This window comes from Hyla sarda, chromosome 3 (genome assembly GCF_029499605.1).
Source record: "Hyla sarda isolate aHylSar1 chromosome 3, aHylSar1.hap1, whole genome shotgun sequence".
In the NCBI taxonomy this organism is placed as follows: domain Eukaryota; kingdom Metazoa; phylum Chordata; class Amphibia; order Anura; family Hylidae; genus Hyla; species Hyla sarda.
The window spans coordinates 255,666,580-255,694,313 of NC_079191.1; the positions used below are offsets into that span (position 1 = coordinate 255,666,580).

Sequence of the window (27,734 nt, forward strand, 5' to 3'; positions counted from 1 at the left end):
ATTTTTTTCTCAAGCCTACAGATGTAGCAGCGTCATCATCCCCTGCTCTTGAGTTAATCATGCCAACAGGCCTATGTCTGGTATGTTTGACAAATGTTCTGGCCCTATCTCAGTTCTACTCTTCATTGCTGACATCATCGTCATCATCAAACTCCTCCTCATAGTCTCCACTACTCCTCTTAGTATAAACTTCTGATGTCTGATCATGGGCTTCTTTCTTCCCTTAGCATATCCATCATGATGCCTTACCGTATGCCCACCATGCCTACCACCACCAGTCCCACTAGTGCTAAGCTTGGCCACAGCTTCCACCTCCACGCCTTCAACACACTTCGAGGCTGACTGTCCTTACACTACTCCTCCTCATGGCCTATGCTATCCTTTTCCCTAGCACTAGTGGGGGGAAGCAAAGATAGGGGTGATGGGAATGACAATCTAGGATGGACATTTCCACTATGCCATGTAGTTGTAGATGATGAGGAAACCACTAACACCTGGCTCAACATTATATCATCAGACTGTACCTTCTCTTGGGATCACTGGAAACAAGTCAACCAGTCCACAAGGGCCTAATTATCCTCTGAAACCACACAACCCCTCCAAGACAGTGACAAAATTTCCTTGCTAATGCTGCTGCTACTACTACCATAAGGCATAAGTGCTACTGCTACCTGTACTGGGCCCAGTGACTGATCCAGGGGGGGGGGGGGGAACGAGGCAATTGCCCCTGCCCCCCCCCGAGATTGCTGCCCCCTAGCATGGTGGAGCCGAAGCTGAAAGCTCCCGCTCCACCATTCATTAACCTTGGCTTTTACACACGCTGTGAGTACACAGCGTGAGTAGCAGGGACTTGATCCACTGCAGGTGTAATGAGAAATTCTGTGTCTTGACAAGTTCTGTGTCCCGATCAGCTGATGAAAGTGCTGAGTCAGCGGAGCTGCAGCACAGACACTGTGATTGGTTGATGGGAGGGTGTGTCTGCTCACTGCACAGATCACACTGTTGCCTCTAGACAAGCCTAGACAAGCATGGACACAGATTTTTGCAAACCCTAATCCCGGGACACAGAACTTGTCAAGACACACTGGTGCGATAACGTCACATCATCTCGCCGGCGCCAGGAGATCTCGTCCCTGCGGCCCACATACTGTAAGTACTGAAGAGTATGCTCAGGGCCCAGGGGATTAGGGGGACAGAATATGTGCCACTGTTAGGGGCACTATATCGTACAGGAGGAGGGGGAGGGGGATTTAAAAACTTGGGGGGCAGAGAAAAGGTTAATGAGGGGCTGCAGGGCAAAGCACAGGGGGCATTATATGTGAAGAGCACATGACAGGGGGGCCCCTGTGCTGTGCCCCTCACATATAATTCCCCCTGTGCTGTGCCCCACACATATAATGCCCCATCATGCGCCCCTCATATATAATGCCCCCATCATGCGCCCCTCACATATAATGTCCCCTGTGCTGTGCACCTCACATATAATGCTCCTGTCATGTGTCCCAAACATATAATGCCCCCTGTGCTGTGCCCCTCACATATAATGCCCCCTAAGGGGACAGGTCAGGGGGCATTATATGTGAGGGGCACAGCACTGGGGGCATTATATGTGAAGGGCACAGCACAGGGGGCATTATATGTGAGGGGCACAGTACAGGGGGCATTATATGTGAGGGGCACAGTACAGGGAGCATTATATGTGAGGGGCGCATGATGGGGGCATTATATGTGAGGGGCAAAGAATGGGGGCATTATATGTGAAGGGTACAGCCAGGGGGCATTATATGTGAGGGGCACATGACAGGAGCATTATATGTGAGGGGCACAGCACAGGGGGCATTATATGTGAGGGGCATAGCACAGCTGGCATTATTATTATGTGGGGGAAACAGGACGCGTCATAATTATTATATTTAGGGGCACAAGATTGGGCATTATAACTATATGTGAGGGGCCCAGCACAGGGGGCATTATATGTGAGGGGCAAAGCACAGGGGGCATTATATGTGAGGGATGCATGATGGGGCATTTTATATGAAGAGCGCATGATGGGGGCATTATATATGAGGGGCGCATGATGGGGCATTATATGTGAGGGGCAAAGACATTATATGTGAAGGGCACAGCGCATGATGGGGCAATATATGTTAGGGGCACAGGACAGAGGGCATAATTATTATATGTAGGGGCACAAGATCGGGCATTATTACTATATGTGAAGGCCCAGAGTGTTTTGCATTTCAGAAGTAAAGTGTATATTATGAGGAATTTCTGGGGTGGTACGTTTTTTATAGGCCACAATAAATTACGGTATTTTATTCAGAGGGTGCACTGCACAGCAAGTTATATTCAGAGAGTGCAGTGTGTGGTAGTATTTAATTTAGAGGGTACAGTGTGTGAGTATTATATTCAGAGATTCCAGTGTGTGGTAGCATTATATTCAGAGGGTGCAGTGTGTGGTAGTATTATATTCAGAGGGTGCAGTGTGTGGTAGTATTATATTCAGAGGGTGCAGTGTGTGGTAGTATTATATTTAGAGGGCGCAGTGTGTGGCGGTATTATATTCAGAGGGTATGGTGTGTGAAGGTATTATATTCAGAGGGTACAGTGTGTTGTATATTCAGAGGGTACAGTGTGTCAGAATTATATTCAGAGGGTATGGTGTGTGCCAGTATTATATTCAAAGGATACAGTGTTTGGCAGTATTATAATAACAATTGTTTTCATATAGAGGATCATAATCCACTGACATAGTGAGGAGCCATCTGGGCATCAAGTTCTGCAGAGAGAAGATTTAGCTGGATGAAGTCCTGGCGGTATGTACCAGCTGAATTAGATAAGGAAAGACTATAGAGACGATGTCACCTGTAGTCACTGATATTCTTGTGTATTCTCCTCACTGTGTCCTGTCAGAGCTGTAGTCACTTGTAAGTTCTGCAGTTATGATGAGTGAAACAACAACTCCCAGCATCCCCTTACCACTGCTTAAGTCATACTGGGAGCTGTAGTTTTAACCCCTTAAGGACTCATGACGTACTGGAACGTCATGAGTCCGCTCCCGATCTATAATAGCGGGTCGTGCCTGGCCTCTAACAACGACCGGGACCCGTGGCCAATAGCGCGCGGCATTAATTGCGCTGCCGTGCGCTATTAACCCTTTGGACACGGCGTTCAAAGTTGAACGCCGCGTCTAAAGTGAAAGTGAAAGTATGCCGGTTAGCTCAGGGAGCTGCTCGGGATAGCCGCTGTGAAATCGCGGCATCCCGAACAGCTTACAGGACAGCCGGAGGGTCTCTACCTGCCTCCTCGCTGTCCAATCACCGAATGACAGGCATGAGCAGTCAAGCGGCAGAATCATCGATCACTGATTTCCTATGAGAAACCAGTGATCAATGTAAAAGATCAGTGTGTGCAGTGTTATAGGTCCCTATGGGAGCTATTACACTGCAAAAAAAAAAGTGAAAAAAAAAGGTGAAAAAAAAAGTGAATAAAGATCATTTAACCCCTTCCCTATTAAAAGTTTGACTCACCCCCCTTTTCCCATGAAAAAAAATAAGCACGGTCAATGGCGTGCGCGCAAAAAAATTCCAAAGTCCAAAATAGTGCATTTTTAGTCACTTTTTATATCAAGAAAAAATGAATAAAAAGCGATCAATAAGTCCTATCAATGCAAAAATGGTACCGCTAAAAACTTTAGATCACGGCGCAAAAAATGAGCCCTCATACCGCCTCATACGCAGAAAAATTTAAAAGTTATAGGGGTCAGAAGAGGACAATTTTAAACGTATAAATTTTCCTGCATGTAGATTTTTTCCAGAAGTACGACAAAATCAAACCTATATAAGTAGGGTTTTAATCGTATGGACCTACAGAATAAAGATAAGGTGTCATTTTTACCGAAAAATGTACTGTGTAGAAACGGAAGCCCCCAAAAGTTGCAAAATGGCGTGTTTTTTTTTCAATTTTGTCTCACAATGATTTTTTTTCCGTTTCGCCATAGATTTTTGGGTAAAATGACTGATGTAATTACAAAGTAGAATTGGTGTCGCAAAAAATAAGCCAGCATATGGATTTTTAGGTGCAAAATTGAAAGAGTTATGATTTTTTAAAGGTAAGGAGGAAAAAACAAAAATGCAAAAACGGAAAAACGCTGAGTCCTTAAGGGGTTAAATGGTAAAAACTTCTTTACCACTTCCCCATTCTGTGGCAATTGGTATATTTGATTATTATTCTGACGTGTGAGCACGGCCTAAGAGTCTTAAACAAGGTTAGGACTGTATGATACATTTAATAATATTGTAAGTTTCGTAAGCAACATCTTATTTTTTGTCCGCCAACACAAAACACTCTAATAGTGCCCCTCCCGAGACTCGACTCTGGATCCGCCCCTGACTGGGCCTGGGCAATTGGGTGGTGCCCATAGAGCTTCTACTGCCACCAAAATTCTTACTGGTAAAGAGCATGGCAGGGGTGATTTTTCCTCTTCCCCTTCTTCTGCTATCCATTTTTTATTTTTTTATTGAAAAAAGATTTGGATTTTATTGTTATGTTTTAGGGTGATTAGGCACTCACCAAGTATTCAAGTGGTGAAGTAACTGCCAGACAACTTTTACTCTCAATGCTTGTAATGCTTATTTATGTTAAACACAAGTAGAAATACTTTATCTCTGATTAAACCTAGAAAATATTAATTTAATAGGGTTTTTTGGATCTTTTTTTGCACGACACATTCAACACAAAAAACTCTACAACATCTACTCAGAAAAGCCTTAGTAAATGAGGGCCTATATGTTTAATTTAGAGTAGGGTCACACGTATCACATATGCTGCATATTTGATGCTGCAGATTCACTACTGCCCGTCCATAGAGTGTGCCTCCAGCTGTTATCCCCCTGTGTCCTGCTCGCAGCAGCAAACCACCGCTACGAGCAGACACAGAGAAAGCTGTAAGACGCAAACGATACGCAGCTCTCCAGATGTTGCAGGCGCTCCCTTTGCTCCATGAGCTATGCCGAGAGCGCCCGAGATGTCTGGTGTACACAGCAGTTTTGCAGCTCCCTCTGTTTAGCAGGATACAGGGGGAAAACATCTGGAGGCACATTCTAGGGATGGGCAGTAGTGCATCCGCAGCGTCAAATATGCAGCGGATGCACTACCCTACCCTAAAGCTAGAAAATACACGTCACTTTGCCTAAAATGTGTATTCCCCGTTTACCACTATAAACACTTTTAATGCATATTTATGTTGAAATATAGGTCAGACCACTGCTTTCCTCAGTTTGCTTTGTATTGTATTGTGACAGCTTTTTGGGCTCATTCTGCTGTGATACTGCTGGATATTTTTTATTTTTTGATCAGGTCCAGGATAATATTTTTGCCTGTCTGCATGTATAATATATAAATATATGTAAATATTTTGCTAATGTACTTAATAATAATGTTATGTATTTTTATTTACTTATGTTTCTATTTGAATGCTTGACTGTAGAGGAATAACAATGTCATTTTGATACATTTCCATGATTAACAATTGCCAGCAGCATAAAATGCATCACGTATTACAAGTGAAAAGTAATTTGTTAAATCGAAATGGCCAAAGGCAGAAGGTAGGATCGACAGCATGCATAGCATAAAAGATGTAAAATAAGGACATGTAGCAGAAAAACATATGGGATATATGAATCACAGAACATAAACCACATGCCAGAATTTTATATTTCTTTGTTTAAAGCAGTAATAATTTAATTATAGATATTGTTTGGGTAAGTTAGATATTTGCCATAAACAATGTTGCTACTTTTTTTTTTTTTAAGTTATGGAAGATGTGATCATTTAATGTTACTTTAATGTTGTGTTATTGCCAGTAAAATGTGATCTTTGAGGTTATTAGTTGGGCTTAGAAAGACAGCTAGCTGTTGTTCAGGGAATATTATGAGAGATATTTAAAGGGATATTCCAGGATTTTTTTTCTTCAGCCTTTGAGCTTATGATGCTTAGTTATAGTATTGTGTAACATACTTCTATTAGCACTGTGCATCACTTTGTCCTGTGGTATAGATCAAGTCTTTCCCAGCATTCCATGCTGCCAGAGGCAAAATGTCATAAGTCACATGGTCTTCAGAGGAGTGTAGCTATGCTGCAGTGGGTGGGTAAAAAGCAGGGTGAAAATAATTTAGTGAAGTAATGCTAGCCACCTACACAGTGCAGCATAGCCATGCCCCTTGGAGACCATGTGACTAATAACATAGTCTCTGGCTGCATGGAATGCTGGAAAAGGTCAGAGACAACAGTAAAATAAAAAATTCTTGCACTACAGTACTTCTGGGTGTGGGTCTTGCGCATGAAATCAGTCACACAGGTGGGTGCTGCATGAGAGATTGCGGGGTTCCCCAGCGGCGGGACCCCCATGATCAGACATATTAACCCCTATCCTTTGGATAGAGGATACGATGTCTTAGGGCTGGATTACCCCTTTAAGGACACAGCCCATTTTGGCCCTAAAGGGGTACTCCGGTGGAAAACTTTTTTTTTTTCAAATCAACTGGTGCCAGAAAGTTAAACAGATTTGTAAATTACTCATGAAAGATTCTTAATCCTCCCAGTACTTATTATCGGCTGTATACTACAGAGGAAATTATTTTCTTTTGGGATTTCTTTTCTGTCACGACACAGTGCTCTCTGCAGACACCTCTGTCCATTTTAGGAACTGTCCAAAGCAGCATATGTTTGCTATGGGGATTTGAGGTAGAGAGCACTGTGGTCATTACAGAAAAGAAATCCCAAAAGAAAAGAATTTCCTCTGTAGTATACAGCTGCTATTAAGTACTGGAAGGTTTAAGAAGTTTGTATAGTAATTTACAAATCTGTATAACTTTCTGGCATCAGTTGATAAAAAAAAAAAAGAGTTTTCCACCGGAGCACCCCTTTAACCCCTCCCCGCAAATGGACGTGTATACACGTCCATTTTTTCTGTGACTTAACGCAAATGGACGTGTATACACGTCCAATACATTTTCTATCACCATGTCCGTTGGCATGGTGATAGAAACGTCATCTCAGCTGTCCTGGACAGCTGACCGATGACACTATGCAGCTGGGGACCAATCAGACTGGTCCCCTGCTGCAGATCATTGTCATTAGTCAGTCATTTAGTGACTGACTAATGACAAGGACTTGCGGGGTTCCCGGGCTGATCGGGTCTCTGGTGACACGATCGCCCGGAAAATAACGATGATCGGAGCAGTCAGAGACCGCTCCGATCATCCTGAAGGGATAGGACCGAGGTGGCAGCTGCCACCTCGCTCCTAAACCCCTGCCATTGGTCGTTAGGACTAGCGACCAATGGCAGGAGGGGAGCGGGGGGTTAAAGGGAAAATCCCCGCTCTGCCCCACCCCTGGATGTCGGGGCAGAGCGGGGGGAAGATGGCGGAGGGTCCCGGGACCAGCGATCATGTCCCAGGACCAGCGATCACATTGGGACCCGCGGCAGTACCGGACAGACAACGCGGGACCGGCGGAGGCAGCGGCAGATGGAGCTATGAAGATCAGCGGTAACTGATCTTCACTGCTGCGTTCCAGGAGTTGCCAAACTACAACTCCCAGCAAGCCCAGACAGCCAAGGGCTGTCTGGGCATGCTGGGAGTTGTAGTTTTGCAACATCTGGAGGCCCACAGTTTGGAGACCACTGTGCAGTGGTCTCCAAACTGTGCTCTTACAGATGTTGCAAAACTACAACTCCCAGCATGCCCAGACAGCCAACCAGAGTTGTAGTTTTGCAACAGCTGGAGGCACCCTAGTTGGGAAACACTGTGGGGCTATATACATCAGCTGTGCTGTACCACTGCCCTGGCTGCTATAAATATATGCATGTATATAGTAGTCAAGGCTACAATTAATGTATATAGCCCCTCAGTGTTATGTTACTATTTACCAATGTCTGTGCTCTGTTCTCTGCCCTGCCTGGCCCATATTATATAATATATGTAGTATATGTTAGCCAGTTCAGAGGACACACAGCACGTATATGGGGACATAATACTGAAGGACTATATACATCAGGACAAGTGTCCTGGATCCTCAGCAGCTGCAGCGGGCCCTTTATCAAGTCAGGCCCTTGGACAATGTCCGAATGGAACGGCCAGTCAATCCGCCCTTGGGTGCCTCACAGTTTGTAAAGCAATGGTCTAAAGCATCTAGCTTTTTCTCATTTCTATGAACTACAATAATAACATACTGCGTTTTGCAAGATTACAAATTCATAGAAATAGTGCAGAAATGCAAGACTCTTTGTTTATATATCTATAATTATACTGGGACTGAAAAAAAACTACTTCTCTGCTGTTTGTCATTATGAGACACCTTTCCGAAGATAAATATACACATTGAAATGTACTTAAAGTTTTGGTCCAGTAATGAATTTTTAAGTATCTCATCTTTGTACAGTATGTGTTTAAGGCCTTGATCATTACTGCAATGTCCTGGGACTCACTAACAGCGAGTGGTGCTAATTCGGCATTAGGTAACAGCCATCTACAGACAATTATTGCTTCCTCAATATACCTCCTCTGGAGAAATGAGTTCAGATCTAGACCTACATTCACTAAAGTATCTTAACCTTTTGGGCAAGTGCAATGATAAACATTAATATTGGGTTAAATATGCAATGAAAATAACTGAAAACTGTCACCTACAGTATATGAAGAATTTGCTTTTGCATGATTTTAATGAAATTATTTTTTTGGATGGGTTTAATTAAAGGAGTATTCTGGTGGCATTTTTATTTTATTTTTTCAAATCAACTGGTGCCAGAAAGTTAAAAAGACTTGTAAATTACTTCTATTAACAAATCCTAATCCTTCCAGTAATTATCAGTTGCTGTATGCTCCACAGAAAGTTGAGTATTTTTTTTCCAGTCTGACCACAGTGCTCTCTGCTGACACCTCTGCCCATTTCAGGAACTGAATATGGAGGGGAAAAAAAAGCGGAGGTAGCGCCGGGTGCTGTGTAGGTCTTTAGCCGTTGTAGGTGGGTACCCAAGTGGGGGTAGCGTATCCCTTGCCAGTGATGGTAGCTTGGTATGCAGGCCAGCAGCATGTGGACAGAGCCCAGAGAAGAATCCGTAGAGTAATGCAGAAGTATTGGAAAAAAGCTGCGATGGCGCTCCCAAGGAAGTAACCCGAAGTTGTCGGTATTGATGAAGAACAAATAATTTATTTACATCATAAGAAAATAATAAATAAATAAAGCAAGACGCGTTTCGGGAGTCACAGCTCCCTTTCTCAATTGCAGTTTGTTGTAACCACCTACAATTGAGAAAGGGAGCTGTGACTCCCAAAACGCGTCTTGCTTTATTTATTTATTATTTTCTTATGCTATAAATAAATTATTTATTCTTCATCATTACCGACGACTTCGGGTTACTTCCTTGGGAGCGCCATCGCAGCTTTTTTCCTATACTTCTGCATTTCAGGAACTGTCCAGAGTAGGAACAAATCCCCATAGCATACCTCTCCTACACAGTTCCTGACATGGACAGTTCCTGACATGGACAGAGGTCTGAGCAGAAAGCACTGTGATCAGATTGAAAAGAACTACTCAACTTCTTGTGGAGCATACAGCAGCTGATAAGTACTGAAAGGATTAAGATTTTTTAATAGTGGTAATTTACAAATCTGTTTAACTTTCTGGCACCAGTTGATTTAAAAAAAAATGTTTTCCACTGGAGTACCCCTTTAAACCATCAAATAAATACAACAATCTTTAGGTTGAAAGCAGTACCACGCCATGTCATAGATGAAAATACATAGTGGAATGTATGTCCTAAGAGAAATACACACGAAAGGCAAATAAACAAGGCATTTGAATACATAAAATGTAAGGAATATTAATTTTTCTTATTGTATTCTATGAGTTGTCTACAGTATTTATTATGCTTATGCTGACCATAACTCTTCCTGACATAACCCAGTTGTATATGCATATAGAATAAGTTTATTTAAAATGTTTTAAATGCTGGTTTGATTTAATAATAGATATATATTAGACCTATATGCAAACTAGATTTACCTGGTGGACATAGCATGGAATTTAAGGGCTAGGGAACGCCCCAGTGCACCAAACATACTTATTTGCATGTTATTTGCATGTCCTAAATAATATGACATTTGTAAAAATAAAAACACTGTTGAGAATAGTGTCACCCATTATCAAGAGGTTAGTATTGGTGACCCTGCTGTTAGTTGTCCTTTAATATCTATCACATGATAACTGGTCTTCATAAAGGGCCTTTCTAAAGATTTTACTACATTAATTTCAAATATGGACAATTCAAGGTCCAGTACCACTTACCACTCAACCAGTACCAGTAGAGGACCCTGCTGTCAATTTCCCTTTAAGTTCCATCATATGCATATTTATTCTATGAGATAACTAAACTTTAAGAAAAATACTCTTCAGTGTAATTTTGGTAGTTTACTGAAATACCGTATTTTTCGCCCTATAGGACGCACCGGCATATAAGACGCACCCAATTTTAAAGGTGCAAAATCTAGAAAAAAAAACATTCTGCACCCAACAGTGATCTTCAACCTGCGGACCTCCAGATGCTGCAAAACTACAGCCATTGGCTGTCCGGGCATGCTGGGAGTTGTAGTTTTGCAACATCTGGAGGTCCGCAGGTTGAAGACCACTGGATAGGAGGTAGTACACACGTGTCCCCGCCGCTCCGGACCCGTCACCGCTGCCCTGGATGTCGCTCCATCGCTGTCGCCGCTTCCCCGGGGTGTCCCCGACGCTCCGGACTTCTTCTTCCCCGGGATCCACGCTTTCCGTCGCCGTCATCACGTCGCTACGCACGCCGCTCCTCTTGGATGACGGGACGGCGTGCGCGACGACGTGATGACGTCGAAGGAGAGAGCCGCCAAGCAGGGGATCCCGGCACGGAGCAGACACCAAGGAGGCAGGTAAGGTCCCTCCCGGTGTCCTGTAAGCTGTTCGGGACGCCGTGATTTCACCGCGCGGTCCCGAACGCGCGGTCCCGAACAGCCCAAATTTCGCTGCAGACGCAGCGGTCAGCTTTGATCGCCGCATCTGAAGGGTTAATACAGGGCATCACCACGATCGGTGATATCCTGTATTAGCCGCTGGTCCCGGCCGTTGATGGCCGCAGGGACCGACCCGATAGGTGTGTCTTCACCGTATAAGACGCACCAACTTTCCCCCCCCCCCCAGTTTTGAGGAAGAAAAAGTGCGTCTTATACGGCGAAAAATACGATATTTTTCACTGAACTGAAATTACTTGAAATTTTAGAATTTGTGTATGGTAGGCATGTATTACTCCTTCCTCCTAATAATTATCCTACTACATCTTTCGCTAGTTACATGTGTACTAAACTAGACATATATCTATTTTTTTTTTTAGGAAAGAGACCTTATTTTAACATTTAATGTATCAATGCATCGTTCCTGGTGGATGGAAAATGGCCCAGGATGCATGGTAACCTCAGTAACTCCTGCTCCAGATTGGGCACCAGAAGATCATCGCTACATTACTATATCAGAGTGCTTACTAGAGTACCAGTATATAGAAGTAGGACACAGCTCTCTTCAAATCTTTTTTGCAGTAAGTATATGTCTTTATTTTTTGTGATATGTACAGAATGACTCATATTATTTCTTTTACAAAAAAATGTGTACAGTTTGGTTAAAAAAGTAACACTGATAATTGATCTATAATCTGTGGGAACTGTAGCTTCACTATAGCCCTTCCAGGTTCTCTCATATAGTGATGTCACAGTTAAAGGGGTACTCTGATGGAAAACATTATTTTTAAATCATCTCGTGCCAGAAAGTTAAACAGATATGTAAATTAACAGAGCAATGGATAGTCAGCTCACCCATCCACTGCACGGCAAAAAAGTCCTCCAAGTTAAACAGAAGAATGGGTAGCTGCCAGCGATAAGAAAACTTTACCTTTATTTCTTCATATTAAAAGCATGGACATGGAAGAACTTCAGTAACAAACAAGGATAAAATCTTTGGAAGCACCCAACATGACGCGTTTCAGGTCATGTGACCTTTCATCAGATGCATTAGATTTGTAAATAACTTCTATTAAAAAATCTTGATCTTTCTGGTACTTATCAGCTGCTGTATGCTCCACAGGAAGTTCTTTTCTTTTTAAGTTCCTTTTTTTTGTCTGACCACAGTGCTCTCTGCTGACACCTCAGGAACTGTCCAGAGCAGGAGAGGTTTGCTATAGGGATATTCTCCTGCTCTGGACAGTTCCTGACTTGGACAGTAGTGTCAGCAGAGAGCACTGTGGTCAGACAGAAAATAAATTCAAAAAGAAAATAACTTCCTCTGTAGTATACAGCAGCTGAAATAGAAGTAATTTACAAATCTGTTTAACTTTCTGGCACCAGTTGATTTAAAAAAACATTTTTTCCACCGGAGTACCTAGGGTGACAATCAGAATCAATTCACATTATTCCAAGGACAGAGTAGTGGTGGCCAGACCCCTTTATAAGGAAACAAAATAAAACATATTTTTTTTTTTACTATCTCAATGATTTGTCAGTCTAGTCTGCCATGTTGATGGTAAAATTGCTCTTATGAATGTTCTCAGAAGATATGGCAAATAATCCAAAAGGAACACTAAAGAGTTGGATGCATCAGCAGTTTTCATTAGCATATATCAATGGACAGGTTTAACAGAATAAAGTATTTTATTTAGACTACGCATTTCGAGAGGGTAAACCCTCTCTTCATCAGGACCTGACGAAGAGAGGATTCAACCTTTTAGAACATGTAGTACAAATAAAATACTTTATTGTTTTAAACCTGTACGTATACTGGTGAGCTCCACTGATACATATAACTCTTAAGTAAGCCTTTGGGATTTTTCTCTGTATATTCTGTATTCATACTACTCCTGCTATGGACCCCAGTATTGGATGTCGATTGCTACTGACCATGACCGCAAGCTAATACTAATCTCATGTGCATGACCGTGCTTTATAGTACACAAGTAAAGAATCAATAGTCCTGTAAAGTTTTTGTTGGGTCAAAGGTATGCTTTAAAAATAGAAATCACAGAAAAAGTATGGTTCAGTGTGCTTTATACACTTTATGTGCTTTATGCATATTTTCTGTACTAGGCTCAAGTTATTAAAAGTAATAGAGCAGGCACATTACAGACAGTTTTAACATCACATTTAGTAAAAAATGTTCAGCTGTACACAGTATATGTGCAGTTTCCCGAGTGTTAAAATTAATTTGGCATCCACACTACCAGCAGTAGTGTGCTCACGTATACAAAGAATATGGAAGCTAGATCTGATTGTGTTCTTATGACTCTTTATGATTGTTGAACCTTTTTGTTTGATTGGTCATGGTGGATGACTATTTTGATGTTATTTATTAATACAATTGTACCAGATATATCTTTAATAAAACATTTACTTAAAAAAAAAAAAGAATGTGGAAGCCATGTTCCCGCTCAGAAAATGCACTCAATTCTCAAATAAGGCTCAAGTACATTCACACGAGAGCACATCTGCAGCGTATTTGATGCCGCTGATGCGCTGCCAGCACACACACAGTCACAGCAGAGCAAGTTCCCTGCTGCTGTAGCTCTGTGTGTGTCCGCTCATGACTGTAGATTTCCTGCCGGCAGTCATGAACGGACACACAGAGCTACGGCAGCAGCGGCAGCAGGGAGATTGCTCTGCCGTAACTCTGTGTGCCATCAGCGTATCCACAGCATCAAATACACTGTGGATGCAGTCCCATGTGAACATACCCATCCGCAGTATTGAAACAGACTCTTCTACTTCCTCTTTAAAAACATGGATTTGATAATACCTTGCATATTGTTAATAATCAACCCTTTGATTTAATATTTTGGTGCATTTCAACCACTAAACCAACACGCTCTCACTTGAGTCTTCTAGTGGATCTTTTTGAAAGCAATAGGACATTGTAAAGCTGTGTTAAGCACACAAAACACATTTCCACTCAGATAACGTAGTACTTCATTAATCTGATAATGACAATATAAAGCCTTTGTAATGAGCGTGCACCAGGTTGATAATGACCCCACCAACACTGCAGAAGCCCAGTCCTTGTCCTTGGCTTGTTTGTGTAACTCTGCTCCAGTCATTATACTGTTAGTACGTGCCTTTAACTGGGAGTTTAATTAGCAAAGAAAATACCTATTCCCAGTCTTTATTACCGTCATCAACCGGCGTTCCAGTTTTCTAGTTCAAAGAGTATTTCAACCAAATAAGCAGCTATATCCTAGTGCATGTGGCAGGAGGTGCATTGTAGTCACTTTCCATAGTAATAAACAATAACGTTTTAACACAGTCATTTGGACTTCTTTCACAGCCAGTTTCCCTTTACTTTTGCTTCATTGTGATCTGCCTGCTTTTCATACAGTTGTTTCCTGCACAATGTAGGAGAAAATAATGCCAAATGAAAGCGCAGGCAGTGGATTTGGTATTTTCAATGTACGATCATTAAAGTGATTTTGTTTACATTATCCGTTCAATATGGAGCCGTTTTAATGAACCGAGTTGCTGAAAATTCACCAGGCAAATGTCACTCCTCGTGTTTTATCGCTTCTTAATATAACCTCTCTTCATTGAAATGGGTTCTACAGGAAAATAATTTCATGTCTCTAAGTAAAATTTTATTCTATGCCTTACTACAACTCTGAATGCCCTCCATTTCATATATTCCTCCAATACATTTCCTCCAAGACTGCATGACTACAAAAGTAGTAGACAAAACATTTATTACCCACAATGCAATGTGACACGTTTCATGGTATTCTGTGAAACGTGTCGCATGGCATTGTGGGGCATTTACCCCTTGAGGACCACGGGTTTTTTCATTTTTTGCACTTTTTTATTTTCCATCTCACCTTCTAAAAATCATAACACTTTCAATTTTCCACCTACAGACCCATTTGATGGCTTGTTTTTTGAGCCATCAATTTTTCTTTGTAATTACATTAATCATTTCACCACAAAATCTACTTTGAAACCAAAAAACAAATCTTTGTGGTGCAAAATAAAAAATAAAAAAAATTCCATTTTGCAACTTTTGGGGACTTCCAATTCTACACAGTGCACTTTTCGGTAAAAATGACACCTTATCTTTATTCTGTAGGTCCATATGATTAAAATGATAGCCTACTTATATAGGTTTTATTTTGTTTTACTCCTTTAAAAACATTTTTTAACAATTAGTATGAAAATTAGCATGTTTAAAACTGTCATCTTCTGACCCCTATAACTTTTTAATTTTTCTGTATATGGGGCTGTATCAGGGCTAATTTTTTGTGCCATTGTTTGTCGTATTTATCGGTACCATTTTTGTTTTGATGGTACTTTTTGATCGCTATTTACTATAATGTACTATAACTATGGTACGGGAAAGGTTGAAGCAGACTCCCCCACCTTTGTATATATGTATCCTAATGCTATGCTTGTGCTCGCACAATCACCTATGGTAAGCCAATCATTTTGTATGCTATTACTGGATCTCTGCTATATCACACCACGTAGCGCTTGTTCTTTTTCTGTTATAGCTCTATCTCATATAGTAGCATCCATATCATGTTGTGTTATTGAGCTTTGCAACCCTTGCTCATTGAAGAGAGTAGCTACTTAAAGGGGTACTCCAGTGGAAACATTTTTTTTTTTAACAACTGGTGCTTTTTGATCGCTATTTACTATAATGAACTATAATGTATTGGTACGGGAAAGGCTGAAGCAGACTCCCCCACCTTTGTATATATGTATCCTAATGCTATGCTTGTGCTCGCACAATCACCTATGGTAAGCCTATCATTTTGTATGCGAGTACTGGATCTCTGCTATATCACACCACGTAGCGCTTGTTCTTTTTCTGTTATAGCTCTATCTCATATAGTAGCATCCATATCATGTTGTGTTATTGAGCTTTGCAACCCTTGCTCATTGAAGAGAGTAGCTACTTAAAGGAGTACTCCAGTGGAAAACAATTTTTTTTTTTTTTTTATCAACTGGTGCCAAAAAGTTAAACAGATTTGTAAATCACTTATTTGTATATCACTTGATTTAAAAATACTAATCCTTGCAGTACTTATCAGTTGCTGTACACTACAGAGGAAGTTATTTTTTTTAAAATTTCTTTTCTGTATGACCGCAGTGCTCTCTGCTGACACTTCTGTCCATGTCAGGAACTGTCCAGAGCAGGATAGTTTTGCTATTGGGATTTTCCCATGTTCTGGACAGTTCCTGAAATGGACAGAGGGGTTAACCCCTTAATTAATTAATTAATCCCTTAACGACGAAGGACGTATATTTACGTCCTGCGCCGGCTCCAGCAAAATGCCATATGTCATATCGCGGCGGTCCTGGTGGCCATCAACGTCCGTGACCCGCAGGTAATCGCGGTGATGCCCTGTATTAACCCTTCAGACGCGGCGATCAAAGCTGACCTCCGCTTCTGGAGCAAAAGTGAAACTATCCCAGCTGCTCAGTCGGGCTGTTCGGAACCGTCATGGTGAAATCGCGGCATCCCGAACAGCTTACAGGACACCGGGAGGGACCCTACCTGCCTCCTCGGTGTCCGATCGGTGAATGACTGTTCCGTGCCTGAGATCCAGGCAGGAGCAGTCAAGCGCGATAACACTGATCACAGGCATGTTAATAGACACCAGTGATCTGTGTAAAAGATCAGTGTATGTAATGTATATAACATTGCAAAAAAAGTTTAAAAAAAAAGGGTTAGTAAAGATCATTTAACCCCTTCCCTAATACAAGTTTGAATCACCCCCCTTTTCCCATTAAAAAATGTAAACAGTGTAAATAAAAATAAACATATGTGGTATCGCTGTGTGCGAAAATGTCCAAACTATAAAAATATATAGTTAATTAAACCACACGGTCAATGGTGTACACGTAAAAAAAAAGCATATTTTTTGTCACTTTTTATACCATTAAAAAATGAATAAAAAGTGATCAAAAAGTCTGATCAAAAAAAATATGGTATCAATAAAAACTTCAGATGATGAAGCAAAAAATGAGCCCTCATACTATCCTGTACGTGGAAAAATAAAAAAGTTATAGGGGTCAGAAGAGGACATTTTTAAACATATAAATTTTCCTGCATGTAGTTATGATTTTTTCCAGAAGTGCGACAAAATCAAACCTATATAAGTAGGGTATCATTTTAACCATATGGACCTACAGAATAATGATAAGGTGTCATTTTTACCGAGATATGCACTGCGTAGAAACGGAAGCCACCAAAAGTTACAAAATGGTGTTTTTTCTTCGATTTTTTTGCACAATGTTTTTTTTTCCATTTTGTCCTGGATTTTTGGGTAAAATTACTAATGTCACTGCAGAGTAGAATTGGTGGCACAAAAAATAAGCCATAATATGGATTTTTAGGTGGAAAATTGAAAGGGTTATGATTTTTAAAAGGTAAGAAGAGAAAAAATGAAAATGCAAAAACTGAAAAACCCTTAAGGTTTAAAAAGAAAAGAACTTCCTGCATACATCAGCTGATAAGTACTGGAAGGATTAAGATTTTTAAATAGAAGTAATTTACAAATCTGTATAACTTTCTGGCACCTGTTGATTAAAAAAAATGTTTTCCACTTGAGTACCCCTTTAAGGAAGAATTCACATGTGGTAAATTAATTGCAGACATTTCTGCCACTGAAAAAGAGTTCCATTCTTCAGAATTGTTATAGTGTTAAAAGGATCTACATTAATGCAAGCCACATGAAAATTAATGAAAAAGTCACAGAAATGTTGCCAATAATCTTCTGCAAGTCAATATAACCTAATATTACACAGAACATCAAATGACAGCACATGGATCACCTTTGGCCCAGTGCTATGGAGCCAAGTACAAGGACATAATGTGTCACCATACAGTATTCTGCATGAGACCTTCTCCTTGATCTTATGTGTACAGTGTGTGTCCTACACCCCAATTATCTGCATCTTAAATTAAAAGGGGGGGTTGTCCCACTAAAGACACTTATTCATATACAAAGAATAGAGAAAAACTGTGTGATCACAGTGGGTCCAACCAGTAGGACAACCACAACCTAACAATAGGTTATCTATTTATGGCACTGCTTTAGACAATGGAGTGTCAGCACACATGTGCCATTACACATTCCATTAATAGTATTAGGATCTTATGTTCTCAAGAACGGGGATGTTACAGATGTTGGCCTCCCCACAATAAGTTATAGAACCGGGGATACATATAATTGGTGGGGCAAATCCTTTACTCTGGAACTAAGTATTAACCTGTTCAGGACCCCGGGCGTACTGGTATGTCCTGACACCCTGGGTCTTAAGGACCCAGGACGTACATGTACGTCCGTGGAAATTTCGGTCCATGCCGCACCGGGGTGTCTGCTGATATCGATCAGCAAGCACCCCATGCAAATGCCCAGGGGGGTCATCAGACCCTCCCCCCATGTCGGCGATCATGGCAAATCGGAAGTGAATTCATACTTGCGATTTGCACTATTCCGGGTCTTGACGAGTCTATGGTGACCCGGTGACCCGGAATATAAGGGGGATCGTGGTTATCCAAGACACCCACGATCCCCCTGAAGGGATAGGAGTGAGGTGGCAGAGGTGCCACCCCTCCTATCCCTGCTATTGGTGGTCAAAAGCTACGACCAATAGCAGATCGGGGGCGGCGGGGTTAACTTTCGTTTTCCCCATCCTGCCCACCCACAATAGGCGGGGCAGGACGAGGAACTGAAGGGGATCGGGCACCGAAGTCCACTTACCGATCGGTGGAGGCTGCGGGACGCGATCGGCTGCGGTGATCGGCACGGGCGGCATGTCGTGCAGCAGAAGAAAGCCGGAAGCCGGTAAGTTGCCTAGCAACATCTAGAGAGCTACAGTCTGAGACCACTATGCGGGGGTACACTGTATCCCTCCAGATGTTGCAAAACTACAACTCCCAGCATGCCCAGACAGCTGTTTAGGCATGCTGGGATTTGCTGTTTAGCAGCAGCTGGAAATCTACAGTTTAGAGACCACTGCACAGTGATCTCTACACTGTAGCACTCTAGATCTTGCAAAACTACAACTCCTAGCATGCCCACACAGCAGTTTGCTGTCTGGGCATGCTGGGATTTGTAGTTTTGCAACATCTGGAGGTCCACAGTTTGGAGATCACTGTGCACTGGTCTCTAACTGTGGTCCTCCAGATGTTGCAAAACTGCAAATCAGCAAACAGCTGTCTCGGCATGCTGGGAGTTGAAGTTGCGTACCTCCATCTGTTGCATAACTAGATCTCCCAGCATCAGTATATGCTGGGAGTTGTAGTTTTGCAACAGCTATAGGCACACTGGTTGGAAAATACTGAGTTAGGCAACAGAACCTAACTGAAGGTTTTCCAACCAGTGTGCCTCCAGCTGTTGCAAAAGTGCAACTCCCAGCATGCACGGTCTGTCAGTACATGCTGGGAGTTGTAGTTTTGAAACATCTAGAGGTTTGACCCCCCCCCCCCCATGTGAACGTACAGGGTACATTCATGCAGGCAAGTCTACAGTAAGTTTCCTGCTTTAAGTATGAGCTGCACAAATTTCTAGCGGGAAGCTCACTGTAAACCTCTGCCAGTGCGAACGTACCCTAAAAACACTACACTAACACATAATAAAGGGTAAAACACGACATATACACCCCCTTACACTGTCCATCCCAATAAAAATGAAAAATTTATTGTATGGCAATGTTTCCAAAACGGAGCCTCCAGATGTTGCAAAACAACAACTCACAGCATTTCCGGACAGCCACTGACTGTCCAGGCATGCTGGGAGTTTAGCAACAGCTGGAGGCACCCTGTTTGGGAATCACTGGCGTAGAATACCCCTAAGTCCACCCCTATGCAATCCCTATGTAGTCCTCAAATGCGCATGGTGCTCTCTCACTTCAGAGCCCTGTCGTATTTCAAGGAAACAGTTTAGGGCCATATATGGGGTATCTCCTTTTACCCCTTATGAAAAGGAAAAGTTGGGGGCTACACCAGCCTGTGTAAAAAAAAAAATGTTGACACTACATGCTGGTGTTGCCCCATACTTTTTATTTTCACAGGTGTTAAAAGGGAAAAAAGACCCCCAAAATTTGTAACGCAATTTCTCCTGAGTACGGAAATACCCCATATGTGGATGTAAAATGCTCTTCGGGTGCATAACAAGGCTCAGGAGTGAGAGTGCACTATGTACATTTGAGGCCTAAATTGGTGATTTGCACAGTGGTGGCTGATCTTACAGCGATTCTGACATAAACGCAAAAAAAAAAATACCCACATGTGAGCCCATTTTGGAAACTACACCCCTCACAGAATGTAACAAGGGGTACAGTGAGCCTTAACACAATTCTTCAAAGTTGGATGGAAAAATGAAAAAAAAAATGTTTTCACTAAAATGCTGGTGTTACCCTAAATTTTTCATTTTCACAAGGGAAAATAGGAAAAAAGCCCCCCAAAATTTGTAACCCCATTTCTTCTGAATAAGAACATACCCCATATGTGGATGTAAAGTGCTCTGCAGGCAAACTACAATGCTCAGAAGAGAAGGAGCACCATTGGGCTTTTGAAGAGAAAATTTTTCAGAATTGAAGGCCACGTGTGTTTACAAAGCCCCCATAGTGCCAGAACAATGGACCCCCCCACATGTGACCACATTTTGGAAACTACACCCCTCATGTAATGTAATAAGGGGTACAGTGAGCATTTATGCCCCACAGGTGTCTGACAGATTTTTGCAACAGTGGTTTGGGAAAATGAAAAATGTAATTTTTCATTTGCACAGCCCACTGTTCCAAAGATCTGTCAAACACCAGTGGGGTGTAAATACTCATTGCACCCCTTATTAAATTCTGTGAGGGGTGTAGTTTCCAAAATGGGGTCACTATATAGGGTCACAATTTATTTGGAATATTTATAATAATTTTTTTTTATCAAATTTTGGAATTTTTCACCAAGAAATGATGCAAGTATCGACAAAATTTTACCACTAACATAAAGTACAATATTTCACGAAAAAACAATCTCGAAATCACAGAGATTAATGCTTAAAGTGACAGTGGTCAGATGTGCAAAAAATGGCCGGGTCCTACAGTGAAAATTGGCTGGGTCCTTAAGGGGTTAATGGTTGTAAATGCAAAACTAATGTGAGAAGTTTTCATTTGACATGGTTCATACTCTTAGATGTATATAGAGAGTAAGAAAACCAGGATTAGCTGGTAATCCCAGTCTTGACCTTGAAGCCATTGCATCCGGTACAGTCATACATTAGCTGCTATTTTACAAGGTTTGCTTCTGGCTAATTTCTCCAAATCAATATTCTCTACTTATTGGATGCAAGCATGTCCACAGGAAGATATATATCTCTTTAACTAGTTATTTCATTTATAAAATATCCAACTGAAGTAGGACACAAAATAAACTATGGATAAAGCAACGAAAAGGCTACATTAAATTGAAAGCCTCCCATGGTTTATCAGTCATTACTAAAAACAATTAAGTCCCACTAAGCATAATGTTTTACAGGTCTGAAGTGTATTTGTTTGAATAACTTGTTTACATATTTACACTTCATATTCCTTTTTGGGAGATAACAGGAGATTGGCAAAAATGTCACTTATTACAAATAGAAATAACCTTTTTGTGACAAACGCCCTCTCAATCTGTTGGGTGTAAAACATATGTGACAAACAATTTAAAACTTGGAGGGCTTCCTGTTACATTTTATGAAATGCATTATACAGGAATAAAATGTACAGATTACAGTACATAAACCTCCAACTCCTAACTCCCTTTACACAGCCAGAGTTAAATCCAGGTAAAACATATGGACTTTGTAAGGACACCTACAAAGAACTCCTATAATTAATAATCACACACACATATATGTGAAAATGTATCATCTTTATTAACCTGTTCAGGACACAGGGTGTACAGGTATGTTCTTGCATCCTGGTACTTAAGGACGGTCACTGCCGCTCGCCGGGCAGTGATCAGAACCACATGCCTTCTGAAGTCGTTCAACAGGCATCCTGTGACATCTGACCGTTCAATCTCGGCTTTTCCGGAATGATCGGGTCTCTGGTTATCCGATCACCCAGAAAATAATGGTGATAGGTACTGTCCGAGACAGCACCGATCAACCTGAAGGATAGGAGTGAGGTGGCAGGGCTGCCACCTCCTCCTATCCCCAGCCACAGCTCAAACTCCTAGCGGGAAACTCGCTGTAAACCATGTGAATGTACTCTAAAAACACAACACTACACAAAATAAAGAGTAAAACACTACATGTACACATATACACACACCCTTACACTGTTACCACACTCATAAAAATTAAAAACAGATTGTACGGCACTGTTTCCTAAACAGAGCCTACAGCTGTTGCAAATCAGCAACTCCCAGCTGGCAGTTTTGCAACAGCTCGAGGCACCCTGTTTGGTAAGTACCGCCGTAGGGTATTTTTGGTGGAGGAGGCAGTTGGAGGTCCGCCCCCATACAAATCCCTAATTTAGGCCTTAAATGCGCATGGCGCTCTCTCACTCCTGAACCCTGCCATATTTTAAGGCAACAGTCTAGGGTCACACTTTGGAAACTACACCCCTCACGAAATGTAATAAGGGGCGCAGTGAGCATTTACACCTCACAGGTGTCTGACAGATTTTTCTGCCGTAGGGTATTTTTGGTGGAGGAAGCAGTTGGAAGTCCACCCCCATGCAAATCCCTAATTCAGGAACCAAGAAAAGTGTTCCAAGAAAATGAAACATTTAAGTTTTCTTATGCATAGGCCAGTGTATTATTATTCCAAAAATAATACATTTTAAAGAGAGATTACATTTTAACCAATAGCTGTCAAATAAGAGAGTAAAGTTTGGCAAGAAGATTTATTATTAAAAATTTTTTTTAAAAAAAAGCACATAAAGTGTGTGGTTTTTTTTTTCTCCACCAACCAATATACAATAAAAACAAGCCATTATATCAAGATGGTTAAAACAGGGCACAAACTGCACACTCCATGTTTTAACTCAAAGGATCTTAAACCTAGACAATTGAAAATTCTGACGTTTTATATATGCTGAAATCTATCATGTATTGGGTCCGTTTCCTTCCCTCATTGCCATAAAATACTCATATGTCTGACTTATCTATGATTAAGAAGAACAACATGTAATCACAAAAGGATGTGTTCTTAGCACTGTTTTACCGTAATGAAATAAAGGCCCATATTTATTGCACATCGATTGCTGGAGGATAGCCAATATCCTTATGTGCTTTTTTTTTTTATACACAACTGAATACCAACTCAGCATTTCAGCCCCTGAGCACCAAACTGAATCTGGACATTCTCCTGCATTTACAGATGAGTAGATTGTGTTTTTCTTACTTCATTGCCTTGTATGAAGATGTATATGTCATTTGAGAGTACATTGGGGTACATACACTCAACACTCAACATGTAAAGGAGGAGACGATATTTAAAAGAAGAAAAACTACCACAAGAGGACCTAGTTTCCAATTAGAGGGGCAAAGGTTTCTGCAGTAATATCAGGAAGTATTACTCTACTGAGAGAGTAGTGGATGCATAGAATTGCTGGGGGGGGGGGGCAGATGCTGGGGCCCCCTGCAATTTAAAACGTATCCCTTATCCTACAGATACTGTAGGGGTTACTTTTTTTTTTCATGAGACTACTCCTTTAAACAAGACTTAGGCACCACAGCTTTGGCAGTTCTAAGAGTGTCTTTACACTGCAGCCTCTTACTAGCAGTATCTGATGCTATGTACCACTTTAAAGCAACATTTCTCATTCTTTTAAGCTGTCTTATGAATTCAAAATATTTACTGTACTGATATAGATATAACTCTTGATTTTTCTATCTTTTTTTATTCAATAGTGGTATTAAAATATAGGAAAGTGGCTGACATATGGCAAAATGACAGCTCAAGGCAACAAGGTATTTTCACTCAGTTGGATGCCAAGGATTGGATATCTAACAAGAAAAATAATAGTATGTGTACTTGCTGTAACATTTCAAGATTCTTAAGGAGACAATAGAAGGAGTAAAGGAGGAATACTGAGCTCTGCTACTAAAAAACATGTTTTATGTAGAAACATACAAATGATAAGATATGTGTTTCTATATTTTCCAAATCTTTAAAATTCTACCCTAATATTAGAACCAAATTATTAAACATGAAACATAAAAAAGAAAGAAAATACATATTTTTCAAGTAGGACAGAAAAGAAGAAAAAAAATTAATTATAATTGAGGTATTATGGATGGGGAAGAACCTTTAACCTTAAAGGACAACTGCAGCGGCATTACACTTATCCCCTATCCACAGGATAGAGGATAAGTGTTTGATCGCGGGGGGTCCGACCGCTGGGACCCCCCCCCCGATCTCCCTAACGGGGCGCCGCCATGAGCGCTCATGGTGACGTAGCGTCGACCTAGAGGTCGACGGTGACACCCCGTATCCTCCCTGTCCCCATACAGTTCTATGGGGGAGACCGGGAGGCACAAACGCTGCCTCCCCGCCTCTCCCATAGAGATGTATGGAGGAGGCGTGCCGGCCGCAACGTAATGCTGCGGCTGGCACGCCCCCTGCACGGGAGAGCCGCGGCCCCGTACAGGAGATCGCCGGGGGCCCCAGCATTCGGACCCCCCGCGATCAAACACTTATCCCCTATCTTGAGGATAGGGGATAAGTGTTTGTAAGGCTGCAGATGTCCTTTAAAGGGGTACTCCTCTGTAAACATCTTATCCTCTATCCAAGGGATAGAGGATAAGATTTTAGATCTCAGGGGTTCCCTGCGATCCCCTACGATCCCTACGAACCCCTACGATCTCCGCTGCGGCACCCCTGTCATTCGGTGCATAGAGGGAACTCTGCTCCATGTCCAATGACTGGCAATGCTGGCTGCCATGCACCCTCCATTCACATCTATGGGAAGAGGTGTGATGGCTGTGTACTAGCCGTCCTGCCCCCTCCCATAGACATGAATAAAGGGGGGCATGATGTCACGTACGTAGAAGCTGCAAACCCGGAGATCGCGGAGGTCCCCAGCGGGACCACCGGGACCCCCAGTTTGCAGCAGAGTACCCCTTTAAGGTCTTAATAAAAGCATAAGTCATATGAGCCACTAACTATTACTAGACAAATAAAGCAGCTCATGCACTGGTGGACTTGGTCCAGCATGTATTGCACACAATTGGCTTTGGGGGATATTGTTTCTGGCAACTGCATCCAGCTATTGCCACACCCCCTCCCATAGACTTGCATTGAGGGGGCGGGACATGATGTCACAAGAGGGTGAAGCCGGGATTTCACAATACTCCGGCCCCGGGATCGTGAGTCATCAGATACAGAGCGATTTTCGCTCCGTGAGGCTGATGATAGGAGGTGCTGCATGAGAGATTGCAGAGGTCCAAAGGATAGGGGATAAGATGTCTTAGGGCCGGACTACCCCTTTAACCCCTTAAGGACTCAGGGCGTACCTGAACGTCCCGAGTCCGCTCCCGTTCTTTTACGCGGGGCCATAGCCACAGCCACAGCTAAAAACTTCAAATCACGGCGCAAAAAATGAGCCCTCATACCGCTTCATACGGGGAAAAATAAAAAAGTTATAGGGGTCAGAAGATGAGAATTTTAAACGTATAAATTTTCCTGCATGTAGTTACGATTTTTTTCAGAAGTACGAAAAAATCAAACCGATATAAGTAGGGTATCATTTTAATTGTATGGACCTACAGAATAAAGATTAGGTGTCATTTTTACTGAAAAATGCACTGTGTAGAAACTGAAGATTTTTGGGTAAAATGAATGTCACTGCAAAGTAGAATTGGTGGCACATAAAATAAGCCATCATATGGATTTTTAGGTGCAAATTTTAAAGGGTTATGATTTTTTAAAGGTAAGGAGGAAAAAACTAAAGTGCAAAAACCCTTAAGGGGTTAAGGTATCATTGTTGGACAACCACTTTAATGACAAAATATGTACCAAACAGCATAGACTATAGGCATTTTCTTTACCCACATCTCAGTTTTTTCTGAGGAAAAGAGGACTTCCATTTCACATTTGGTTTTGTGCGTCACAAGTTTCCAACCATTTCATATAATTTATATACTGTGGAAGGCTAGCATTGGTGTTTACCCAGTTTCTTGGAGTACATTAGCACACACAAAAAACAAAACTATGGCCATATTTTATGCTGACTACTGAAAAAATGGCAATACATTTGGCTGCTTAAGGCTGGAATTCCACTTCCGCATGGTGTTTATTCGGCCAATAAAACGCTGCAGCCAGATGTTAGCTGTAAATCAATCAGTTTGGCGTTTTTTCACTCTTTTTTGGCGTTTTTCAGCTCCTTTGCGTTTTTTCTAAATTGCAGCATGTTGAGCCTATGGTGTTTTTTCCCCTGAAATCGTGGTGTTTTTCTCCCATAGAAGAAAAATGCCATGTTAGTTTTAACTTTGGTGTTTTTCAGGGGGTTTTACTCTTTTTTGGACTTCAGCGATCCAAAAAAGTGATTGAGATACCTTTTTTAATAAAATTTCGGAAGTTACCATTAAAAAATTATAATATAATATACAGTAGTGATGAAAAAAATTGTATTTAACAAAATGCATCTTTTTTATAACAAAATGTTTATACATTTTTAAACAGGAATCAATTTATGTGGGCAGGTACGGCACAAAAAATATAGCCAAAAATAATAAAATTGTAGTGTGTGTGTGTGTTTTTTCTTTATTTTTTTAGGTGGTACTGCTAATCCCAGCATGGAACACATGGTTCCATGATGGGAGGGAGTAGTAGTACCTGTACTAATTGACAGATCGCCAGGTTCCATTGCGACCCTCCTGTACAATGTATAGATGCGGGTGGCCGCCCTTCTATGGTCCCCTGCACTAACGTATATATACACATATTCATATTTCCCGCAGAGAGCTGTGATTGGCCAGATGGTTCCAGCCAATCACAACTCTCTGTGGGAAATATGAATAGGTGTATATATATATATATATATATATATATATATATATATATATATATTGTGGCAGTGTGGCAAGGAAAGGGTGTATTTCCTTGGCTCACCCTGCAGAAGCTCTCACCTGCTTCTTAAGTAATGAGGCAGGAGGGAAGGGAGGTGTATATGAGATGAAGACTCAGTGTAATGGGGGCTCTTCCTAGGAGACAGCATGTGGGCTGTAGGGAAGAGACAGAGCCTGCTGAGGAGTACACAGCCCGAGCTATGAGAGGCTCAAAGAGACTGCCATGAATTGTGAGTAGAAGGTTGCAGGGGACATAAGTTTAACCGGCTGAGGGAAACTCAGCGGTTGTTAGTCAGGACAAGCTGATCTGTTTAGTCAGTGACCAGACGGTCTAGGATTTTTTTTGTTCCTGCTTTTTTGTTTATTTCTTTCCCTGCAACCTGTCTAATAAAACTGGCAAGGTGCCAGATTTGCATTATAAGCGTTTGTTTGCTGTTTTTTTGAGAAGAAACGCATCCTGTGGCGTGGTCCAGGACGATCCCAGAGCTAATCCCCAAGACGGATCGTCACAATATATATAGCTATAGCTATAGCAGTGCAGGGGACCATAGAAGAGCTGCCAACCACATCTATACATTATACAGGAGGATCACAGCGGGTGTCAAAAGTGACATCCGCTG

At 41.6% G+C, this 27,734-nt stretch overlaps 1 protein-coding gene across 4 annotated transcripts in view; it reads left to right on the forward strand.

Moving 5' to 3' along the window:
* The window catches only part of NKAIN2 (sodium/potassium transporting ATPase interacting 2), a 948,625-nt gene that overhangs the window by 726,035 nt on the left and 194,856 nt on the right, over positions 1-27,734 (forward strand). For all 4 annotated transcript variants that reach the window (XR_008891337.1, XR_008891336.1, XM_056566470.1 and 1 more), the window contains exon 4: positions 11,420-11,620. Coding sequence is in view for 2 of the 4 variants with exons in the window: in XM_056566470.1 (XP_056422445.1) it covers positions 11,420-11,620 (201 nt within the window). In the remaining 2 variants the exon portion in view is untranslated. The remainder of the gene's footprint in view (positions 1-11,419; positions 11,621-27,734) is intronic.